This window comes from Gopherus evgoodei, chromosome 7 (assembly GCF_007399415.2).
Source record: "Gopherus evgoodei ecotype Sinaloan lineage chromosome 7, rGopEvg1_v1.p, whole genome shotgun sequence".
NCBI classification, from domain to species: Eukaryota; Metazoa; Chordata; order Testudines; family Testudinidae; genus Gopherus; species Gopherus evgoodei.
The window spans coordinates 37830489-37853165 of NC_044328.1; the positions used below are offsets into that span (position 1 = coordinate 37830489).

The 22677-nt window shown below is 42.1% G+C and overlaps 1 protein-coding gene across 8 annotated transcripts in view; it reads left to right on the plus strand.

Annotated features, from left to right (window-relative positions):
* Nucleotides 1-22677, plus strand: part of PRKG1 (protein kinase cGMP-dependent 1) — a 925871-nt gene that overhangs the window by 896955 nt on the left and 6239 nt on the right. For all 8 annotated transcript variants that reach the window (XM_030570100.1, XM_030570099.1, XM_030570101.1 and 5 more), the window contains 5 exons: nucleotides 7857-7998; nucleotides 11821-11984; nucleotides 17926-18048; nucleotides 18145-18207; nucleotides 19817-19883. In XM_030570100.1, coding sequence (XP_030425960.1) covers nucleotides 7857-7998; nucleotides 11821-11984; nucleotides 17926-18048; nucleotides 18145-18207; nucleotides 19817-19883 — 559 coding nt within the window. The remainder of the gene's footprint in view (nucleotides 1-7856; nucleotides 7999-11820; nucleotides 11985-17925; nucleotides 18049-18144; nucleotides 18208-19816; nucleotides 19884-22677) is intronic.

A 22677-nucleotide genomic window follows, 5' to 3' on the forward strand; every position in this document is an offset into this window, starting at 1 on the left:
CATCTAGCGGTACTTGCCAGTACCCCTTGGTTAAATCTATTGTAGAGATGAACTGGGCACGTCCCAACTTCTCCAATAGCTCATCAGTGCGTGGCACTGGATAGTTGTCCGGACGAGTTACAGCATTTAGCTTACGGTAGTCCACGCAAAAGCGTATTTCCCCATCTGGTTTGGGTACCAGAACCACTGGAGATGCCCATGCACTGGTAGATGAGCGGATTATACCCATCTGTAGCATGTTCTGGATCTCCCGTTCTATAGCAGCTTGGGCATGAGGAGACACCCGGTAGGGTGGGGTTCTGATTGGGTGAGCATTACCTGTATCAATGGAGTGGTATGCCCGCTCAGTCCGTCCTGGGGTGGCTGAGAACAATGGGGCGAAGCTAGTGCATAGCTCCTTAATTTGTTGCCGCTGCAGACGTTCCAGGGTGGTTGAGAGGTTCACCTCTTCCACGCCACCGTCTTTTTTCCCGTCGTAGTAGACACCGTCAGGCCACTCAGCATCATCTCCCTGGACTGTAAACTGACAAACCTGTAAATCTCTGGAATAAAAAGGCTTGAGAGAATTAACATGGTAAACTCTAGGTTTTAGTGAGGAATTGGGAAATGCTATGAGGTAGTTTACAGTTCCCAGGCGCTCTTGGACCGTGAATGGCCCTTCCCATGATGCTTCCATCTTATGGGCCTGTTGCGCCTTCAAGACCATAACCTGGTCTCCTACCCTGAAAGAACGTTCTCTGGCATGTCTGTCATACCAGGCCTTTTGCTCTTTCTGAGCATCCTTTAGGTTCTCTCTAGCAAGGGCTAAAGAGTGTTGGAGGGTGCTTTGTAGGTTGCTTACAAAGTCCAGAATGTTAGTTCCTGGAGAAGGCATAAACCCCTCCCATTGCTGCTTCACCAACTGTAATGGCCCCTTAACCTCGTGACCATACACAAGTTCAAATGGTGAAAACCCTAAACTGGGATGTGGTACAGCCCTGTAGGCAAACAGCAACTGCTGCAACACTAGGTCCCAATTATTGGAGAATTCGTTGATGAATTTTCGTATCATGGTCCCCAAAGTTCCATTGAACCTTTCCACCAGGCCATTGGTTTGATGGTGGTACGGGGTGGCAACCAAGTGATTCACCCCATGAGTTTCCCACAGTTTTTCCATGGTCCCTGCCAGGAAATTAGACCCTGAATCTGTAAGGATGTCAGAGGACCAACCTACCCTGGCAAAGATGTCTGTTAGGGCCAGGCACACAGTGTTAGCTCTGGTGTTGCCTAGAGCTACTGCTTCTGGCCATCGGGTAGCAAAGTCCACTAAAGTCAGTACGTACTGCTTTCCTCTGGGCATCTTTTTTGGGAAAGGGCCCAGAATATCCACAGCTACTCGCTGAAATGGGACCTCAATTATGGGGAGTGGCTGGAGAGGGGCCTTGACCTGGTCTTGAGGCTTACCCACTCTTTGGCATACCTCACAAGACCGGACATACTTGGCAACATCCTTGCCCATCCCTTCCCAGTGGAAGGACTTCCCCAACCGGTCCTTGGTTCTGTTCACCCCAGCATGGCCACTGGGATGATCATGGGCTAAGCTTAAGAGCTTCCCCCGGTACTTAGTTGGAACCACCAACTGTTTTTGCGGCTGCCATTCTTCCCGGTGTCCACCAGAAAGAATTTCCTTGTATAAAAATCCTTGGTCTATAACAAACCGGGATCGATTAGAAGAGCTGAGAGGCGGTGGGGTGCTCCGTGCCGCCGCCCAAGCTTTCTGAAGGCTGTCATCCGCTTCCTGCTCAGCCTGGAACTGTTCCCTTGAGGCTGGGGTCACCAGTTCTTCCTCAGACTGTGGACTTGGGCTTGGTCCCTCTGGAAGCGATGTAAGTGATGGGGTTGTTTCCGTTGCTGGTGAACCGCTCTCCGCTGGTGCACCTGAGGGTATTTCAGGCTCTGGCGGAGCCTTTTGGGTATGGCTGTCTGTTGCTTCTGCCAGTTTGGGCTCGCTGGCGCCCTCTGGCGTTGAGATTGAAGCTGGGGTTGCACTTGCTGGTGCTGGTTGCTGTTCCAGTTCCGGGCCTGGGACTGGAGATGCTGTGGCTGTTTCAGTGGTAGGCATGGAATCCGGGTCCACTACCTCTGTCTGGGTCTCTGGTAACATAGACGGGGCCTCTGTGGACGGCTCAGGAACAGGAATGGGTCTGGAAGCTTGCCTGGTTTGGCTACGGGTAACCATTCCCACTCTCTTGGCCCGCCTCACCTGGTTGGCCAAGTCTTCCCCCAGTAGCATGGGGATAGGATAATAGTCATAGACGGCAAAAGTCCACATTCCTGACCAGCCTTTGTACTGGACAGGCAGTTCAGCTGTAGGCAAGTCTACAGCTTGTGACATGAAGGGGTAAATTGTAACTTTGGCCTTTGGGTTGATGAATTTGGGGTCTACGAAGGATTGGTGGATAGCTGAGACTTGTGCCCCCGTGTCTCTCCACGCAGTAACCTTCTTTCCGCCCACTCTCAAATTTTCCCTTCGCTCCAAGGGTATTTGAGAGGCATCCGGGCCTGGGCATCTTTGGTGTGATGGAGGTGTAATGAATTGCACTCGCATGGTGTTCTTTGGACAGTTGGCCTTGATATGTCCCAGTTCATTACACTTAAAGCATCTTCCATCTGATGGGTCACTGGGCCGAGGTGAGTTACTGGAGACTGGTGAGGTGGAAGAGTAGGGTGTTTGTGGCTTTACTTGGGTGGTATGCGGGGTCTTTGGCTGTCCTCGGTTGTAGGGTTTATGGTCTGTGTGCCCCCTGGGGTAATCGTTTCCCTTGACAGTAGCTTTCTTGCTTTCTGCCAGTTCCATCCATTTGGCTCCAATCTCCCCCGCCTCAGCGAGATCTTTGGGTTTTCCATCTTGTATGTACCGTGTGATGTCTTTAGGAACACCATCCAAGAACTGCTCCATTTGTATGAGGAGGTTCAGTTCTTCCAAGGTTTGAATGTTGTTTCCTGTTATCCAGGCCTCAGTTTTTTGCAATGTAGTAGGCGTGTTTAGGAAATGACACCTCTGGTTTCTACTTTTGGGTTCTGAAACGCCGACGGGCATGATCTGGGGTTATCCCCATTCTGTATCTGGCCTTGGTTTGAAAAAGTTTATAGTCATTCATTTGCTGCTTAGGCATTTCAGCTGCCACCTCTGCTAAAGGTCCACTGAGTTGTGGCCTTAATTCTACCATGTACTGGTCTTCGGGGATGCTGTACCCAAGACAGGCTCTTTCAAAATTTTCCAAGAAGGCCTCGGTGTCATCACCTGCCTTGTAGGTGGGAAATTTCCTGTGCTGTGGAGCAATAATGGGTGATGGGTTGTTAGGATTGGCTGGAGTCTGTTGCTTAGCCTTTTCTAATTCCATGGCCTGTTGGTGGGCTTCCCTCTGGAGTTCTATCTGTCTTCTGTGGGCTGCCTCTTCTTCTTCGTGCTTTCTTCTGTGGGCCAACTCTTCTTCTGCTTGTTTCCTTCGGTGGGCCACCTTTTCTTCTTCTATTTTTCTTTTGTGTGCTGCCTCTTTGATTTGTTCTTCTCTTTCTTTCATCTCCATTTGTCGCCTGTGTTCAGCTTCTTTGAATTGCTCTTCGGCCTTAATTTTTGCCTTGGTAGACATGGTTCCTGTTTTCTTGTGTTGGGGTGCCCTCCGGTGTTTCTCTTCTGAACTGCAGGCTCTCTGTTGCCTCCTGAAGTCTGCCTAGCAACAGTGCCTTTAGCTAATCTTCAATGTTAAGTAAACCTGAAAAACCACTTTATTTGCATTTATATAGTGCTGGTATGACTCTCAATGGGAGTGCTATTGTGTGACAAAAGACTCGTGATAGCACCTTAACGACTTCTTGCTTAACATGCAAGCCACAAACTGCCAGAGAGAGCAGAGAAAAAAAAATTTTTCTCTCTGGTTCCCTTTTAAAACCAAACTGTTTCTCTCTGCTAAAAAGCCCTTAGCAGAGAAAAGAAAAATATAATATTCCTACTGGCTTCTGGATTCTGTCTAGATCCCACCCACTTCCACCATGTCATAACCTTAGTCCCAGATTTAGACCTTAGCGTCCAAAATATGGGGGTTAGCATGAAAACCTCCAAGCTTAGTTACCAGCTTGGACCTGGTACTTGCTGCCACCACCCAAAAAATTAGAGTGTTTTGGGGCACTCTGGTCCCCCTGAAAAACCTTCCCTGGGGACCCCAAGACCCAAATCCCTTGAGTCTCACAACAAAGGGAAATAATCCTTTTTCCCTTCCCCCCTCCAGGGGCTCCTGGAGAGATACACAGACACAAGCTCTGTGAATCCAAACAGAGTGACTCCCCCTCTCCGTTTCCAGTCCTGGAAACAAAAGCACTTTCCTCTTCACCCAGAGGAAATGCAAAATTAGGCTAGCAAATTCAACACACACAGATCTCCCCTGATTTCTTCCTCCCACCAATTCCCTGGTGAGTACAGACTCAATTTTCCTGAAATTTCCCAGTAAAGAAAACTTCAACAGGTCTTAAAAGAAAGCTTTATATAAAAAGAAAGAAAAATACATACAAATGGTCTCTCTGTATTAAGGTGACACAATACAGGGCCAATTGCTTAAAAGAATATTGAATAAACAGCCTTATTCAAAAAGAATACAAATCAAAGCACTCCAGCACTTATATTCATGCAAATACCAAAGAAAAGAAACCATATAACTTACTATCTGATCTCTTTGTCCTTACACTTAGAAACAGAAGATTAGAAAACAGAACTACTTCTCCAAAGCTCAGAGAAAGCAGGCAGGCAGAAAACAAAGACCTCAGACACAAAATTCCCTCCACCCAAAGTTGAAAAAATCCGGTTTCCTGATTGGTCCTCTGGTCAGGTGCTTCAGGTGAAAGAGACATTAACCCTTAGCTATCTGTTTATGACACTTTTTACCTTAGTGTGTCTGGCTCAAATCCACAAAGCTACTTAGGCACCTAAACCTGAGACTTAGTTGAGTTTAGGTGCCTAAGTCCCAGTTTTGTCTCTACCATGGTTCACAAAACTCCTGCTGAATCCCATAGTCACTTAAACTCATTTAGCACCTAATTTTTCAGAGTAAAAGTTCCGCTGTGTGCTGCCTATATTTCAGCCTCTGATAACATACGTTGCTGCCTCCCCTTAGGGGTATGTGTACACTGAAATTAAAAACTCGTGGCTGGCCTGTGCCAACTGACTCGGGCTCACGGGGCTTGGGCTAAAGGGCTGTTTAACTGAGGTGTAGGTGTTTGGGCTCAGGCTGGAGCCTGAGCTCTGAGAGCCCAGACCCCAGCCCAAGTGAACATCTACACCACAATGTTACAGCTCCATGCCCAAAGCACCCTGAGCCCAAGTCAGCTTACAAGGGCCAGCTGAGGTGTTTAACTGATGTGTAGACATAGCCTTTGTGGTTCCCTCCGTGTCTCAGTTCCTCATCTGTAAAATGAGGATAATATCCCCTTACTCCACAGGGGTTGTAAAAAGATAAATTCCTAAATGTTTTTGAAGCATCTTAGACACAGTGATGAGTGCCATAGAAAAGTCCATGCAGGAATTAATAATTCTCTCATCAGATAAGGATTTGAAAAGTGTGTAGTCAATAAGGCATGGGCCAATGAACAATGAGGAGAACATAAGCTGCTCAGACAACTTTAATTCTGGCATTTCCTAACTTTTGGTTGCTTGACTTTGTAACTTTAATAATGTTCTTTTAACTTAGCTTTTTATATATAATGTATATATTACATATGAGGGGAGATAACCATGTGGTAAATTGTACACAAACACTCTATAAATATATGAACACAATTAGAAATGTAATAGATAAGATTAAATTTGTAAATTGAATGTTGTCCTCAGAGTAAAGAGGCAATTTAAACATTAAAAGAAAATGGAGCAGAAAACAAATATATTTTAATTATCCCTAAGAAGTTACTTTTATTATTTTTTATATTCCACTTCTTCTAAAAATCTGCCTGCCCTCAATATATTTAAAAGCATTACAATTCCAAAGCTAACAGGTGTCTGGATTTAGTCATTTTTTAAAATTTTTTCAGAAGTCTGATAAATTCTTTCATTCCTTTGCTCTTTGAATTGTGGTTTCTACTGCCATCTAGCTTAGCAGCACATTTATTTTAGTTTCAGTTAGTAGAGCTCAAACAATTCTGCTGTCAAAATCTAATTATGATTTCAAGTAACTATATATTCATTCCAAAAGAGTAGGAAGCGATTCACTTCTTTAAATTTGAAATTAACACTTCAAATGCCAAGTAAGAGCTTTTTATTTTTGTCTCAGTCATGAACAGTATCTAACATTAGTCTTTGATCCATTTTAATAGATTTAGTTCAAAACGTATATATTATGTAAATATGAAAGATGTATGATACAAAATTTTCTTTGAATTAAATATCATTCTTTTTTGTTATGACTTCAGATTTATTTCATAATTGTGTCTAATCTAACTTAATATTTGTATTAAGTTTGGAACGTTGGTTTAAAACAATGCTTCCTGTGAATTCAACCAGTGGGTAAAACCTCATGAGTGAGAACCAAACAGAAATGAGTTTGCTAATGGCTATTTTCCAATTAGTAGAGGACTTCCAACTGTGTATGTATTGTATTGATTAGCTCAAGTAAAGTGAGTAGATCAAATGGCTAGTGAAGAAGAGTCTTTTCATAGGAGAATGTAAGTGGGTCTCCTTTAGGGTTGCTAACTCTAACTGATGCTATTCCAGGAGATTTTTTTCCCCCCAACATGACATAATGTCATTTTCTTGAAATATCCTAATAAAATGTCCTGGGTTGCTTTCATTAGTTACCAGGAGATAGATGCTGATTCCAGGAGACTCCAGGCCAATCCTGGAGGGTTGGCAACACTAGTCTCCTAATTGTTACTCTAGAAGACTAGTTTGGCAGCTAAAGAGTAAATAGCTAACATACAACTGGATAGTTGGTGTTCCCCGATCAATCTGAGATATTGATATCTTCTCTTTTCCCACCTGAATAAAACATAAGCACAACCTGAACAAAGAAGTTTTCCTTATTTATCTCAAAGCTATAAACTTTCAACCAATTAAACAGACAAAGAGAGAAACATGATTGTTTCATATCTATACAGCTATTTCACAGTATGTTTCCTTCTGGCAGCTAAGGAGTGGCTAGAGTAAGATCATAAAATATGTGAAACGTACTGTCTTGATGCCACAAGTCCTTGAAGTAGTTACAGACAAAACTTTTTGAAAAAGATGATTTCATAGCGAAATTGTTTTGAGCTATAATTATGTTTTAGGGCTTGATCCTTCAAGCTGAAGTAAGTGAGACTCGGCATACATTTAAGAACTTTGCTGGAATGCATCAGAGTACTTAGCATCTTGGAAGATTGAGGCCTTAAAATCTAGAGTAGTAAATCTATATGGTCTTGCTTCCCTACATGCATAGCAGAGATTAATTCTTATTTAACTTAATTTCATTGCTGTAATCATAGTGACATGCAATAATGGTACAACCAAATACAGCGGCGGCTCTATGTATTTTGCCGCCCCAAACATGGCAGTCAGGAGGCTTTCAGCGGTGCGCCTGCCGGAGGTCCGCTGGTAATGCGGATTCAGCATCCCCACCACCGAATTGCTTCCAACGCCACAGGACCGGCAGACCTCCCGCAGGCGCACCGCCGAAAGCTGCCTGCCTGCTGCCCTCACGGCAACCGTGAGGCAGACCACCCCGGACCCTGCGGCTTGCTGCCCCAGGCATGTGCTTGGTGCTTTGGTGCCTGGAGCTGCCCCTGACCAAATATACAAAATTAAATGCAAATATTTTGAATGACCGCCAGACCCTTTTCCATTTTCTTTTATATAGAGGTTCATTTGAAGATTCTACGACCAGATTTTATACAGCATGCGTGGTAGAAGCTTTTGCCTATCTGCATTCCAAAGGAATAATTTATAGGGACCTCAAGCCAGAAAACCTCATTCTAGATCACCGAGGTTATGCCAAACTGGTGAGTGCTTACAATGTCTTTTTTTCTGTGCAGCAAAAAAATACTACAGTGCCATGTTTACTACACTAGAGTTAAGTCAGAAACTCCTACTCTAAGGAGTTTATAACTCACCCACAAAATAGTACTTCTGTCTGAAACTTAGCATTCAGAGTTGCAGTCCCAGAGCAAATTATTTAGAGAAGAGACCTAGGAAAAATCCATCTAACCATGTTGATGCATACAGGGGCAAAAATAGATGTTTACAATAGATGTTTCAATATTTTATTTGGCTCACATTCATTAATCGCTTTTATTTTTTACAGCCTACTGGTGCCAATTTTTTGCACGCTACTAATGCCTGATGTGAACAAGTTGCTTTGCTTGTTTAAAAAAAAAATATTTGTTTTATGGAGATATTAATCACATTTTGTTATTTCAAGAAATGATTACTCTCATTAATTGTTTTAAATCCTCAGACTTGTCCTGCTAAAATGTAGCTAATACAGAATGTTGCTGTAATAAGTCTTTTCCTATTTAGTTATATTTTAATATTTTTAAGCCTAAACTTCTAGATGAAGGTCCCAATTCTACAAGCACTTATGCATGTGCTTAGCTTTTGGTACCGGAGTATTTACTTGATTTCAAGTAATGCCCTTAGATTGTTGCTTTGAATTTAGTACAGCCACTTACATGCATAATGTTAAGTATGTTTGAAAGTGATTGCAGGATCAGGCCCGTAGTGATCTGAGAGGCAGGTAAAACAATATCACTAGTGCCAGAGTTCTTACATATCAGTGTTATCTGATTTTGTTACTCCCTTTTTTAAATCTTTACATTGGTCATTAGAGAAATTCTACATAATCAAAATGTAGCGATGTGTATTAGGTTTCATATGGATTTGCTTAATGTTGGGCAACTAACAGGCAGGGGAAAAGTAATCCAGATTTGTAAAGCTGACCTTCATTTTTGTGCTCATAATTTAGTTAGTGGGCATAAATAATAGCCATTTAGACATTTTAATTACCGGATTTCACCTGAAAACCAGGAAATTTAAATAGTCAAATACCACGATTTGCTCCTGCAAAAGCAGAAGCTTGGCTGTAAAGATCTGATTGGCTCTCTGAAAAGTATCGGCCATTAGACGTGTGCACATGAATACTAAATATTAAGGACTGAATTATGTCCCTTCATGGACAACTTGCTAGAAGAATGAGGGTCCAAAAAGCTTTTCCTTCCTCAGGTAGGTCCCCCACCCAGGCAAAGTGTAAGCATAAAATGCTGCAAAGAGTATTTATATGTACTTTAAAAATCTTTTATTTTAGTCAGAAATTATTGATTTGAATTGAGAACATGATATGCAAACACCTGCATAGTAGCATTACTAAAATATTCACCGTGAACCTATTAAAATAAGGGTGTGTTCAGGTTGTAGGCCAACCAAGCAAACAGCATCCAGGAACACAAAATGTTTGCAAAACTGGACATAGGCAATTCACTTAACCTTGGGCTTCCCATCCCTATGCTCTTGTCCAGAAACATTTTGTGAACCCTAATTTTAAAGTGACTATGAGGGAAGGCAACTGGGGAGGAGGAGATTTTTCACTTGTTTATCCAAGATATTTGCTGATGAATTACTGCTTGAGCTCTCCTGTTGGCTGAGAGAGTCATAGGACCTCATGAGTTCAAACAGAGAAGCTTCAGTAGCTGGCAACAAAAGTTCCACATCTTTTGACAACCATTTTAAAATGTGTATAAATGGAGTTTTTAGTTTATTGAAAAGATGATCTCTAGCTGCAGTCATGCCCCCGGCTTGTGGCTTCAAGCTTTATATCACATTGTCAGCCACTTTATTAAAAATTGTGAAGCAAACACTTTCCACTAGAAATCTCCAGAAAATATGTCAATAAAAAGGTGGCATCCTTTTCTTTCTTCACCGTCCATGCCTTTGTCACCACAAGACTGGATTATCCAGAGCTCTTAACATGGAGATATAGCTTCAAAATATTCAGACATTATAGCCAGGGCAGAAAGCAGCAACCTGCTTAATAAAAGTACATTCCACTTACACTCCACTGTCCACACTGGCTACAGAATGATTTTTCTGATGAAATTTAACATGTTAGTTTTGAGCTAGAACCATAAATAATTTTGTCCTGACAACCTGAGAGAGCATCTGACTCCCAATCTGATACCATGGCAGTAGCAATCACCAGAGTTGTTTGAACTCCCTAGTGTAAATAGGAAGAGAGAGATGGCAGAACATTCTCTGACAGGAGTCCTTACATTAGAAATTAATGTCCTTCATCCAACTGTGTCTGTACTTGGTGATCTTCTTAACACACTGAAAGACACACCTATTTTCCTGGGCTTTTTCCAGGAAAGGGGATTTATTAAGTGGAGCTTGTTCTGAATTTAGCAGAAAATTTAAGAGCTATGGTATTATGGGGTTGTTTTTACTGCATTTTGGTGTGTTTTGGGTTAAATTTTGTGGTCCTGATTCTGGGTTTCATCATAGTCTCTATGAAGCAGCTCTGGCATTAAGCTGGGAAACTCTCTTCTGAGGATTCCAGCATAAATCAGGGATATTCCCAAGTGGTGCGGGGCCATTCTCCCACCCCTGTATCTCGTTGCCACAGATAGTATGCCAGAGGTGTAGCTAGGAGTTAAATGGGTTGTGTCGAGGGTGGAATAGATGTGTACAGAAAGATGCTCACAAGATTTATAGAGAAAACCTCATAGATGTAAATGGAATTTAGGAGGTCTCCATATGCAGCTGCTGCTCAGCACCCATCATTCAACCTAGTAATACAAAAAGATGGATTCTAGTCTGCTTATATTTATTTGTTAGTTTATTTAGATTTATTTCCAGCTATACCTATTAAAATTCTCTAGGTGCTGAGAAGCAGTTAAAAGCACAAAGGCCCAATTCTGAGTTTAGCTTGGCATAAATCAGGATGCAACAGGTGGCTGTATGCCGTTTTGGTCCCTCATCTAAATTATAACCGTTGCTGGGGCTGCTCTAGATTTATACTCTCCTGCAGTGACACTCTGTGGGTTGTTATAAAAGCCCAAATAACTGGAGCACAGTGCCATCTCCTAGCTGAGTGACAAATCGTTTTACTGTACTACTCTTTCTATTGAGTGAAAGTGAAACCTGAGGATCTCCCTGGATTCTGTCATTTTCAAAGCATAGAACTATGTTCCACTGGCAGCCCCGATCAAATCCCAATTGATGTGGTTCCATGTGCTAATCAAGGGGAAAAAATATGATCAAGAGAGATTATTTTTGTCACTGTTTGCTCTGCCTAAATTGTAGTTCTTGGGAATTGTTCAGATGACATGAGTTACCATAGGAAAAAGGAGAGCAAGCACAGACTGCAGGACAGGACCTGTTCATGCTGTTCTGAACTGGTGCTTATCCTTTGATCTGGCCATAATAAACTGACATAAATAGTTCATTACTCAGACAGGAGTTTGGTATTAAAAGAAGGAAAAAATGTGAGCCATGTGCAAATGTCCAGCATCGCTTAGGGCAGACATTGATTCAAGAATTTATTAGAACAGATCTAGTAACCACTAACTACCAAGAAATGTCTGGTTAATTGTCACTCTCCCTTCTTACCTCACGAAAAGCACTTGAGTTTATACTGTGAAGGCTAACTCAGGAAAAATATCATGCTGTGGTTGTGTTTTATTTTGTAACAACCTAGCATGCTCTGGTTTATGATAATATTCCCATGAGGAAACCTTTATTTCTACTTTGCTTCACTCTAAGAACAACAGAACACATCACTGAAATGTCCTTTATTTTTCTGCATTGATGGAATTCCTTTCCTTTCACAGGTCGATTTTGGCTTTGCAAAGAAAATAGGATTTGGAAAAAAAACATGGACTTTTTGTGGAACTCCAGAGTATGTAGCCCCAGAGATCATCCTGAACAAAGGTCATGACATTTCAGCAGACTACTGGTCACTGGGAATCTTAATGTATGAACTCTTGACTGGCAGGTATGGGCATTGGAACTGGAACTGCTGATAAAAATAGATCAGCAAATTACAGAATATTTCTGCCTTTGTCACTTTGATTAGAACACTGGAAGACTCAAAGCTGGCATCTGTGATGATGACTTACAACAGTCTGAAAACTTTACTGTTAAAACTAATCATTATTACTTTTCCTGTTTAATCACAGCCTGCTTTCATGCAGAGCTCTCAAATGACAAGGAATTTTGTCACTAGGCAGTTCACAACTTTATCATGAAATACATGTAAAATGATACCAAAATCATGGCTATACTCTACCCTCATTTTTCCTCAGAATTCCTAATGGGAAAGGTGGAGTTGAATTTGCTGGGGGCTGAGAAGAGAGGTTTGCAATTCAGCCAGTGAGGTGGTAGGGCAGGGGAAGCTAGCAGCATGTGAAAGAGTGGGCAAACCTAAAGTGGTACAGCATCTTCATTTTTTTCCTATTATAGGCAAGAGTTTACAACAAAATGACACATGAAGGTTGTCAGCTCTTGCCTGTGCTCATTAAGCATTTCTCAAGGCATCAGTGCTTGAAGGGCTTCCCTGGCACTGCTGCCTCAGCTCTCCAGCACGCAGTGCAGCAATGCCAAAAGAGCTGAGTGTGTCTGCACTGAGGCATCAAATCATCACGCGCAACCTATGTTCAGAGTTCAGTGATGCTCCTTAGTTGTTCAAGATGAGGTTTGAGATATATGCCAGTGGAGGACAAAGAAATATACAGCAGGCTCTCTAATATGCATCCTGCCAGCTCTGGTCCTGTATCATCCCCATCCCTTTAAGCTAACTTCCTCCTGTGGGCCAGGACACAGGCATGCCCAGTAATTTGTGTTTCTTAGCTATTCTGAGTCAACAGCTAATGTTACTTCCATTCCTCGCTGAGAACAGCTCATTGGTGGCACGAAGGACAGCGAGCTCTGGAAAATTTATAATACACAAGCTCTAATATTTCATATTGTGTAGGCTCATAAACTACTCCTTTGCCTACCACTGTCAATAGGAGTTACACACACGGAACAAGGGCAGAGTTGTGCCATTAACATTGAAATAATGCAGCTTTTTCACATGAGAGTCTAAGCAGGTAATAGCTTGAGAATTTGCTGGTATATGGGTATAGCCCAGTTACAGTTATCTAGTGTATTCTGCAGAATCATTTGAACAATATTGAACATGTTTACATTAGTATCTGTTTTATACATAAAAAGTTACTAATATTTCCATTATTCAAAAATGTATTAGAATGTTTCCATTTACATAGAGTTCCCTAAAGGATCTAAAAAAACTTTATTAAAAACACCAGCAATGAATCACATTTGGGACAGAAGATACAGAACAAACTCAACAAGCTAGGTACCAAGTCAGTATTACCATCACAGATTCTGGATAGTATCTGAGGGGTAGCCGTGTTAGTCTGGATCTGTAAAAGCAGCAAAGAGTCCTGTGGCACCTTATAGACTAACAAACGTTTTGGAGCATGAGCTTTCGTGGGTGAATACCCACTTCGTCGGATGCATGTAGTGCAAGAAGCAGGCTAGAGGTTGAACTAACCTCATTATCTCTTTGCTGCTTTTACAGATTCTGGATAGTAAAGTCCCTGAACTATAACAAAATTAAGTTTTCATTAAATCTATAAATAAGATAATTAAAAGGGCGTACCTGAACTCCACTTTAAACAGTTCAACTTCTAATCCCTATGGGCACTCGGAACTGAAAATACACCCCGTCAGCACGTGTTGCTATAAAAACTGCATCTTTTCAGAGTTCTGTGAATGGATGTAGGAAATAAATTACACAGTCAGAACACACTCTAGAGAGCAAACATACTATTGAATAATTTGTTTTTTAATGTTAAGTTAAAACATACTCCAGTTATCTATAACTCAGTTCTTTTTTAATCACTTCAATTGATAATATCTATATTTTAAGAATGTTTTCTATTTTTATCCATCTAAATGTTCACAGTTGCAGTAAGTAATGGGGGTCAGATAATAGGGGAATTATCAGTAATTATTTAATGACAATTGAGTTTGAGATTCAAAATGTTAAAGCTTTATAAGAGTTAAAATACAAATGGTCAACATCACAAATCAAAATAGACAAAAGTAAATTTCTTAAATCAAATTCTAAATTCTCAAGCAGCATTTTTCGTGCTTTGCCTATCTACAGATTTAGATTATCAATGGAAATATTTTTCATTGCCTTGTGTGTGCACAGTGAAATCAAAGTTTACCAACATTTACCAATAAAATTCAAATCCTTCCAAGCCTATTTTAACAAAATTCTGTTAAATGTTGTATATGCTGTTAATAATTATACATAATTTTAAGAACCCACAAAATAGCATGTGGATTTTATTATCATAGTATAAAATGGCATCATCTGTATGTTTAAATTCATGTTATGCACATGCTGCAGGAACACAGCATTTGTCATAATGATCCATTAACTCTGATTTCCTGGTAGTGCCTTGTATCATTTGGCTTCAGCAGGAGGTAAAAACAAAGTTGTACATGGCTAAGGATAAGATTTTGTCATGGATATTTTTAGTAAAAGTCACGGACAGATCGTGAGCAATAGAGAAAAGTTCACGGAAGCCCATGACCTGTCCCTGACTTATACTAAAAATATCCATGACAAAATGGAGAGCTGCTGGGCAGCTGCAGGGCTGACTGGGGGCTCTTCCCCAGCAACCACCACCCATGGGGCCTTGGAGCTCCAGAGTCCCCCTCCACCACCTGCAGCAACTGGGAGTTGCAGGGCGGCCAAGCCAGGAGCTGCAGGAAGCCCCCTGCAGCAGCTTGGAGCCCCCTCCTCCCTCGCCATCCGGGAGCCGCAGGGTACCACTTACTGCCCACGGCAGCTGGGAACTGCAGAGGTCCTCCTGCTGCCCACAGCAGCTGGGGATTATGGGGTCCCCATCACCTGTGGTGGCTGGGACCTGCAGGGTACCCCCATTGCTCACGGCAGCTTGGAGGCCCCCACTGCCTCTGGCTGAAGTCGCAGGAGGTGGCAGGACCCTGCAGCTCCCTGCTGCCGCAGGCTGAAGTCATGGAGATCTTTGGAAGTCACAGATTCTGTGACTTCTGTGACAAAATTTTAGGCTTATACATGGCCAGTGGGGTTGGAAAATACTCCTAATATGCAGGAATCACGAAGATCACTTTCCCATGGCACCAGTTTTGGACTGATATGGCATCTTAGAAACACTTACCACCCTCAGCCTGTGTGTTAAATTCCTACTAGCCTACATAGTGTTCTGTTAAGGGTATCCTTTAACATTGTTATCCTTTAGCATAGTTATCTACGTTGCACTTATTTGTCCACCAATGTATATCCCTTTAAAATATCACAAAGCTATTTGAATCAATTTTTGAACTGAATTTCACACATACTTTATGTAAACATATATTTCCATGTCAGTTCTAAATTCTGTTACCTGTCACTTTTCAATGCTCTAGATATAGCATTATAGACAAGAAGCAGTTAGCAATTGTTTCATCTTAATTAGACCATTAATTACTGGGAATATATCTATCAGGTCTACCCTTATTCTTGCTCACTCCAAATTGAGCCTATCCAAGTTTCTTTTTCAGTCCTCATGTAAAACTTTAAATTCAAAGAAATATAACAAATTTGAATCTTACTTTTGGCCACTGAACTTCTGTACAGAACATATTCATTTTTAAATACATTGATATTTTCTTACATAGCATGTGTCCTATAAAAATATTCACACCTTAAATATACAATAACTTAAAAATCTATGCAGAACTACATAATATTTCACAATATTACATGTTTACAAACAAATTTTAAGTATTTTAAATATCCCTAGATGATTGTACATCAGAGAAATGCATACCTCTTGTTGAAGGTACAGAAACTTGTGTACAATGTCTCATTACTCAGGGTCTTGCTACTGAAAATACTATTCCCATATATTTCTTTGAAGGCTGTTTAATGTAACTTCAAAATTAATTTACAAAAACCTCTGTATTAAATAATTTCAAAACACACACATACTAGCTTTGAACAAAATTCTGCAATTTTTTCTACCTTTCCAAACCATATGCAGGCTGTTTCTCAATTATAAATTATAATCATTCATTTTTGATGTGATGCATAATTTGTGCTGAAAATGTCATCCTCTGTTTGAATATTGTGATAAAATATTTTTCAACATATCAAACCCTAATCTTCCCTTAAATAATGTGTATTAATTCTGTATTCCATATAACTCTTAGCCTCTGCAGTAATCTCTCATAATTACCAATTAAAAACTACATCTATTAGAAACTTTTTTAGACATTAGTGGAGTATTACCATATTTCCATTTTATTTATTACTGAATTGAAGCTCTTTGTTTATTTCACAAAACTGCAATCAAATAATATTTAAGGGACAAATCCTGATCTATTGCACAAAGCTCAGGTAACAGACTTTCCACCTGGGCTATCCATGGGAGCTGGAAGGTGTAGAATCTTATCATCATCAGGAGCTGTAGTGCTATTTGATGCCCATGGGCACCTCCTATGCAATGATTTTATCCAGTGGATCCACACAGTGACAAACACACTGGCCATACACCCAGCCTCCCCAGCAACAGAGAAAGACATCAAGGATCATAGTGCCCTGGACTGCCCTCAGCATAGCTTTGTTACATTTATCAAAAATACACAATAGCTTCATTATGCCCTTTTCTTCATAAAGTTCCAAAAGAGGATGGATATTGTTTGTTATATTGATACTTGTCCAAATTTCTCATGCATCGAGGACCTAACGGTCTAAAGATGTGCAAATAAGTTAGAAAAGGCTCTTTGAGAACATAGATTGTACAACACTTCCATTTGCTAGCTCTACAAAATGCTTTTTTTCTGTAGGATAGTGAAAATTTAACTGTCAAGATGGGTCTGAATCTGCCACTGGTGTTGGATGAATATTCCCCCCCCCCCCGAGACAGGGCTAGATTGTGACTTTAGGCACAGCCCTATGTGATACGTAAACTGCACTAACCTTGGAAAATATCGTCACTCAGAGGGACACAGCATGGAGTAACAGTGCTTTCCTTGCTTCTTCCTTGTTCTTGGGGGTAATAAGCCAGCAGTAAATTACTTCTCACACTGTGTTGGCTCAGCTATTCTGGCTATTGAGCAAGGAGTCTAACTTTTTCTCACCCCTTCTCCACTTGCTTCTGGTAGGGAGGACGCAAGTGAGTTAACCCCACTTACGCCTATGCACCTGACCCAAGACCTGGGTAACCTACATTAAGGTGTAAGAGGGGATTTCTTACTCTCTTGTATGGGTTTGTCAGCCAAGTCACAATCTAGCCCAAAGTGAGCAACCTGTACCATCCATATTTAAGGGCATTTTGTTCACCTATCACTGTACTTTGACATGTCTTTGTGCTTTTAAATGAGAGAGTATTTATTCCATCCTCTATCCAGTGCTGTTTGAAAAACGATTATATAAGTCTAGTTCAAAAGTTAGTCAGAAAACAGAGGACCTGAGATCAGGACTGAGTCCAGCCCCTTGCTTCTTAGGCTGGCAGGACATGGGATCACAGCTGAAACAGGATGTTTAGCCCATAAAGAAGAAGGCCTGCCTTAAATCTCTCTTTAATGCCCTCTCCTGGCCAACTCTTGGAGCAACATTGATGAAGTCCAGACAAAACCATGCCCAGAACTCCTTGGCCGTAGAAAGGATTACCATGGCATGGACTTTGGAGATGGAAGGAAACATCCTGGAGAACTTCCTAAAGGATATAAAATAAAATATTAATAGTCGAGACTTTCAATTTTCCTGGGAGCACAGGATGAGAAATATTATTACTTCTGTAATTTATCTCCTCTGATTTGTTGTATGAGATTTATTTTTTAAAGACAGACCTTTAACTTTCACTTTGTCCCCCTCCTCCCACTTCCTAAAGTCCACCTTTCTCAGGCCCAGATCCCATGAAGACCTATAACATCATATTAAGGGGGATTGACATGATTGAATTTCCAAAGAAGATTGCCAAAAATGCTGCTAATTTAATTAAAAAACTATGCAGGTAAATGCTTTAAATACAATAACCTTTATCTTATGAGTAAAGAAATAAGTCCTTCTGAAAAAACATTATTAAACAACTTTGTCACTCTTTTTATAGGGACAATCCATCAGAAAGATTAGGGAACTTGAAAAATGGAGTAAAAGATATCCAAAAGCACAAGTAAGTGTGTTTTACAACTATCAATTACTTTCATATGAAAAATTGTTCATTTGAGACACAAAACACTTTTCATAACAGTTCTCTTCTAACTTGTTCTTTGGATGTTAGGTTATTTTACATTTCCGTATGTCAGCAGTCTTTTCATATTTTGGAGTCTATTCTGTCCTTTCTTATGTGGCATGTAGGGTGATATGTTGAGTGAAAGAGTTTTTTAACTTAAATTTGCATCCAAAAGGCATTTTGCAATATGGAAAACTAAGTCACCATCAATTTATTTTTAACACCCTTGTATATGCTACCAGTTTCTAGCTATCTTTTGCTTTTTAACTGTGCCTCTACCCCTGGGGTTAAGACTATAGTTCCTGTTGATCCTGTTCCGTTGGCACTGATAGATGTTAGATGGGGTGGGATCTGAGTTGCTACAGATAATTCTTTCCTGGGTGCTGGCTGGTGAGTCTCTCTCACATGCTCAGGGTTTAAATGATTGCCATATTTGGGATCGGGAAGGAATTTTCCTCCAGGGAAGTTTGGCAGAGGTCCTCGAGGTTTTTCACCTTCCTCTGCAGCGTGGGGCACTGGTCACTTGCTTGAGGATTCTCTGCACCTTGAGGTCTTTAAACCATAATTTGAGGACTTCAATAACTCAGACATAGGTTAGGAGTTTCTTACAGGAGTGGGTGGGTGAGATTCTGTGGCCTGTTTTGTGCAGGAGGTCTGACTGGATGATCATAATGGTCCCTTCTGACCGTAAGTCTATGAGTCTATGATAGTATAGAGCCTCTGATTAAGATTTCACTTGCTTTTCTTGGTCTCAGTAGTTCAGTGATGGGCACAGTCCCCACTCTGCTTGACATATAAATAACAGGCAAAACAGAGGGAAAGATATTGGAGGGAAAGATTTTGCTTTTCCACTCTGCCCTGTGGACATGATATGAGTCCTTCACTACTTCCTCCTTGCTCCAGGAGGGTAGCCCCATAGACTGTTCTCCCCCATCTCATCCCCAATCAGTTTAACTGTGCTGGCCAGTATTTCAGGTGGTGGAGCCAAGACTCTACGCACTCTCTGCTTAACTGTTTGAGCAACCCCTTACTCCTATGCAACCTGACCCAAGGTCTGTGGAGGCCACACAAAGGCATGGGGTCAGTGCTGTGCTACTTTCCCTTATAATCTGTGCAGGCCTGCTGCCTGAGCTACAGTCTGGCTCAGAGGATCTGAATAAAGAACCTTGGGAGTGTGGGACTCACAAAGACCCCGCAGGAGGTAAGAAGCAGCTGTCAGAACACCTGTAGTGAAGGCTGGCTAGGTCACACCCTTAGCAGTCAGGAGGATGTCAGATAGTGCAATTTTCAAGTCATGTGTAACTTATGCCACCCTTTATATCACCATGAGATTTCTGCACATATTTCGGTCTGAATAAAGAAAACATTCAAAAATGTATTTCATAAAATCAACAGAAAAATAATGACTGTAAATCAGACGATCTGAAGAAAGTGCTTACAGAAATTAAAAATCTGTTTTAAGCTATTTGAATCATGTTTTGTATGTTACAGTGATATCTGAGCTGTATATCTAACATCTTGATTTGTCGTAACATTATCTCCTTTCTAGATGGTTTGAGGGCTTTAACTGGGAAGGGTTAAGAAAAGGTACATTGACACCTCCTATAGTACCAAGTGTAAGTACACTTCTTACTTCTGTCCTTGCCAGTCAATCAGGAATGGTTTGCTTTGTGCCATTTGTGTAAAGTTCCAGTATGTCTATACCTTAGTAAAGATAATGGTAGCTTGCAGCAAAACTTATCTGAAGATACTTGCCAAAGACCAGTAAAAAAAATAGATCACTTATGACAGATTCTCTTTTATTAACGCAAATACATTTTGTTTTGAGGCCGAGTCTTCATCAGGAGGTCCTGTGATGAAATGTTCTTTCCAACAACTGAAGTGGTGTGAGCCTGTCACTACTGAGTTCTTGCTCTTTGCCTCTTCTTGATTTTTGATCTCTCCACATTTCCTCTCTTTCACCTCCTCTCTCTGTTCTGTCTTTTTTCCTTTCTTTTTCCTCTTCGGCTTTCCTCTATGCACTATTTCCCCTTCCATCCCTCTTTGTGCCTCTTTTCCTTTTTTCAGCCATCATATACCATGTGAAGAACTTGTAGACAAGTCAGTTACAGTTAACTGGGAAAGGACTAATTAGTTTCCTTTTGCAGCAGAGCTCTTAGGCCGGGGCGGGCAAACTTTTGGGCCTGAGAGCTGCATCGGGTTTTGTAAATTGTATGTAGGGCCGGTTAGGGGAGGGGGTCATGGCCCCCTATCTGCCCGTCCTCAACTCCTGCCCCATCCAACCTCCCCGTTCCCTGACACCTCCTCTGGGACCCCTGCCCCATCCACACACCCCTTCTCCCTGTCCCGATTGTCCCCAGATCCCCACCACCCCTCCTCTCATTCCTGACAGTCCCCCAGGTACCCCTGCCCCATCCAACCACCCCTTCTCCCTCTCTCCTGACTGCCCCCAGAACCCCTGCCCCTGACTGCCCCCTGCTGCCCCATCCAACACCCCTTCTTCCTGACTGCTCCCCCCGGACCCCTAGCTCCTACTCCCCAACCCCTATCCACACACTCCTGCTCCCTGCCCTCTTACTAAGCTGCCTGGAGCACTGGCGACAGGTGGCACTACAGCTGCACCGCCGCTGCCACCATGCAGCACAGAGCACCCAGTCAGGCTGAGCTCTGTAGCTGTGCTACCCCAGGAGCTCACAGCCCTGCCACTCAAAGCATTGCGCCAGCAGCACAGCGAGTGAGCTGAGGTTGCGGGCAAGGTGGAAGAGCAGGGGAGGAGCCAGGGGCAAGCCTCATGGGCCAGGAGCTCAGGGGCCAGGCAGGATGGTCCCATGGGCTGGACGTGGCACGCAGGCCGTAGTTTGCCCACCCCTGTTTTAGGCTGATGCCTTTCTGGGAGCTTTTTACCCACAGAGCCTGAAGGGAAGCTGAATATTCAATTTAATCTTTTTCCCATTGTTCATCTTCAGCAACATCAGCATCAGAGTGAAATTTAACAATCTTATTTAATTGCACTTTGCTACTCACTTCACCCATAGAGTTGGGCAGCAGAGATACATCAGCAGATGTCATGATTCATTGTACTGGGCGGTATGACCCTACATCAGTCCCAAGTTGTTCCTTCTTTTAGTTGTGATAGAGCAGAAGAGTCCTGTGCCCTCCCCTCTCTGTATGAGATGGGGAAGATGCAATCACTCAGCAGCTGAAAGGATTCTGTACCCAAAACAAAAAGTTCAGAGTAAGAGGCACTGCCAGTACAGTTTAAAATAATATTTACAAACATAAGAATGGCCCTACTGTGTCAGACCAAAGTTCCATCTAGCCCAGCATCCTGTCTTCCGACAGTGGCCCTAGAGGGAATGAACAGAACAGGTAATCATCAAGTGATCCGTCTCCTGTTGCCCATTCCCAACTTCTAGGAAGCAGAGGCTAGGGACACCTTCCCTGCCCATCCTGGCTAATAGCCATTGATGGTCCTATCCTCCATTAATTTATCTAGTTCTTTTTTGAACCCTGTGTTCTACTTGTTTACTTCTTAAAGACAGTAACAGATATTAAAACTGATTCTTCTTTTTAAAAAATCTGCTGTTCATTCTGTTTGTTAACTTTCTCTCAGTTTAGCCAATGAAAAGAAATTGGTCAATTTCACTTGTTTGTCAATTTCTATTTATTTAATATTTGGGCTTATGTGCAGTACTAGCAGAATGCTGCAATGCTTAGGTGGAAACACAAGGCAGTGTTTGTGTTTAAAAATGTTTCTATTGGATTTTTAATAGAAATATTTCTATAGTTGTTTTGTAAATATTTGCTTATATATATTTGTGCTAAATCTGACTTGACAATGTCTCTTTAACAGTTACTAGTAGCACTGCAAGGGAGCTCACTATAGATATGATACTATATGACAGGGCTAGTTTGTGTTCAACACTTAAAGCAGGTAGTCACTGTAAGGGAGTGGACTCACCCCTGAGGCTCCGCCTGCTGTTTGTCCATGGGAATTAGCTCTTCCACAGTCCTGCAGCGCCCCCTGCAGGCTGGTGATCCACCTTACTGCTGGCCCACGTCCCTCCCAGGGCCCTGATGCCCCTTTCTTTGGGTTGCTGCCCCCCTGGCAGTACCCCCACACTCTGGGTTTCCCCACCCAGGGGAACCTCCAACCACTAACCCCACCTACTGCCAGTCACCAACGAGCCCTACCCCCTGGGGCAGACGGCAGAATACGCCACTCATCACAGGCAAGGTTGGGTTGGACCTGCTGCCTCTCTCTATAGCTAGGCTGCCCCTCTGCAGCCCCGGTACTGGTCTTAGGCCCTCAGCTAGGTCCGCAGCCTGGGGGTTTTCCTAGGCCAGAGCTCCCCAGCTCCTCTAGCCTTTCCTCCAACCCTGCTCCACTCCCAGTATCCTGCTCAGCTC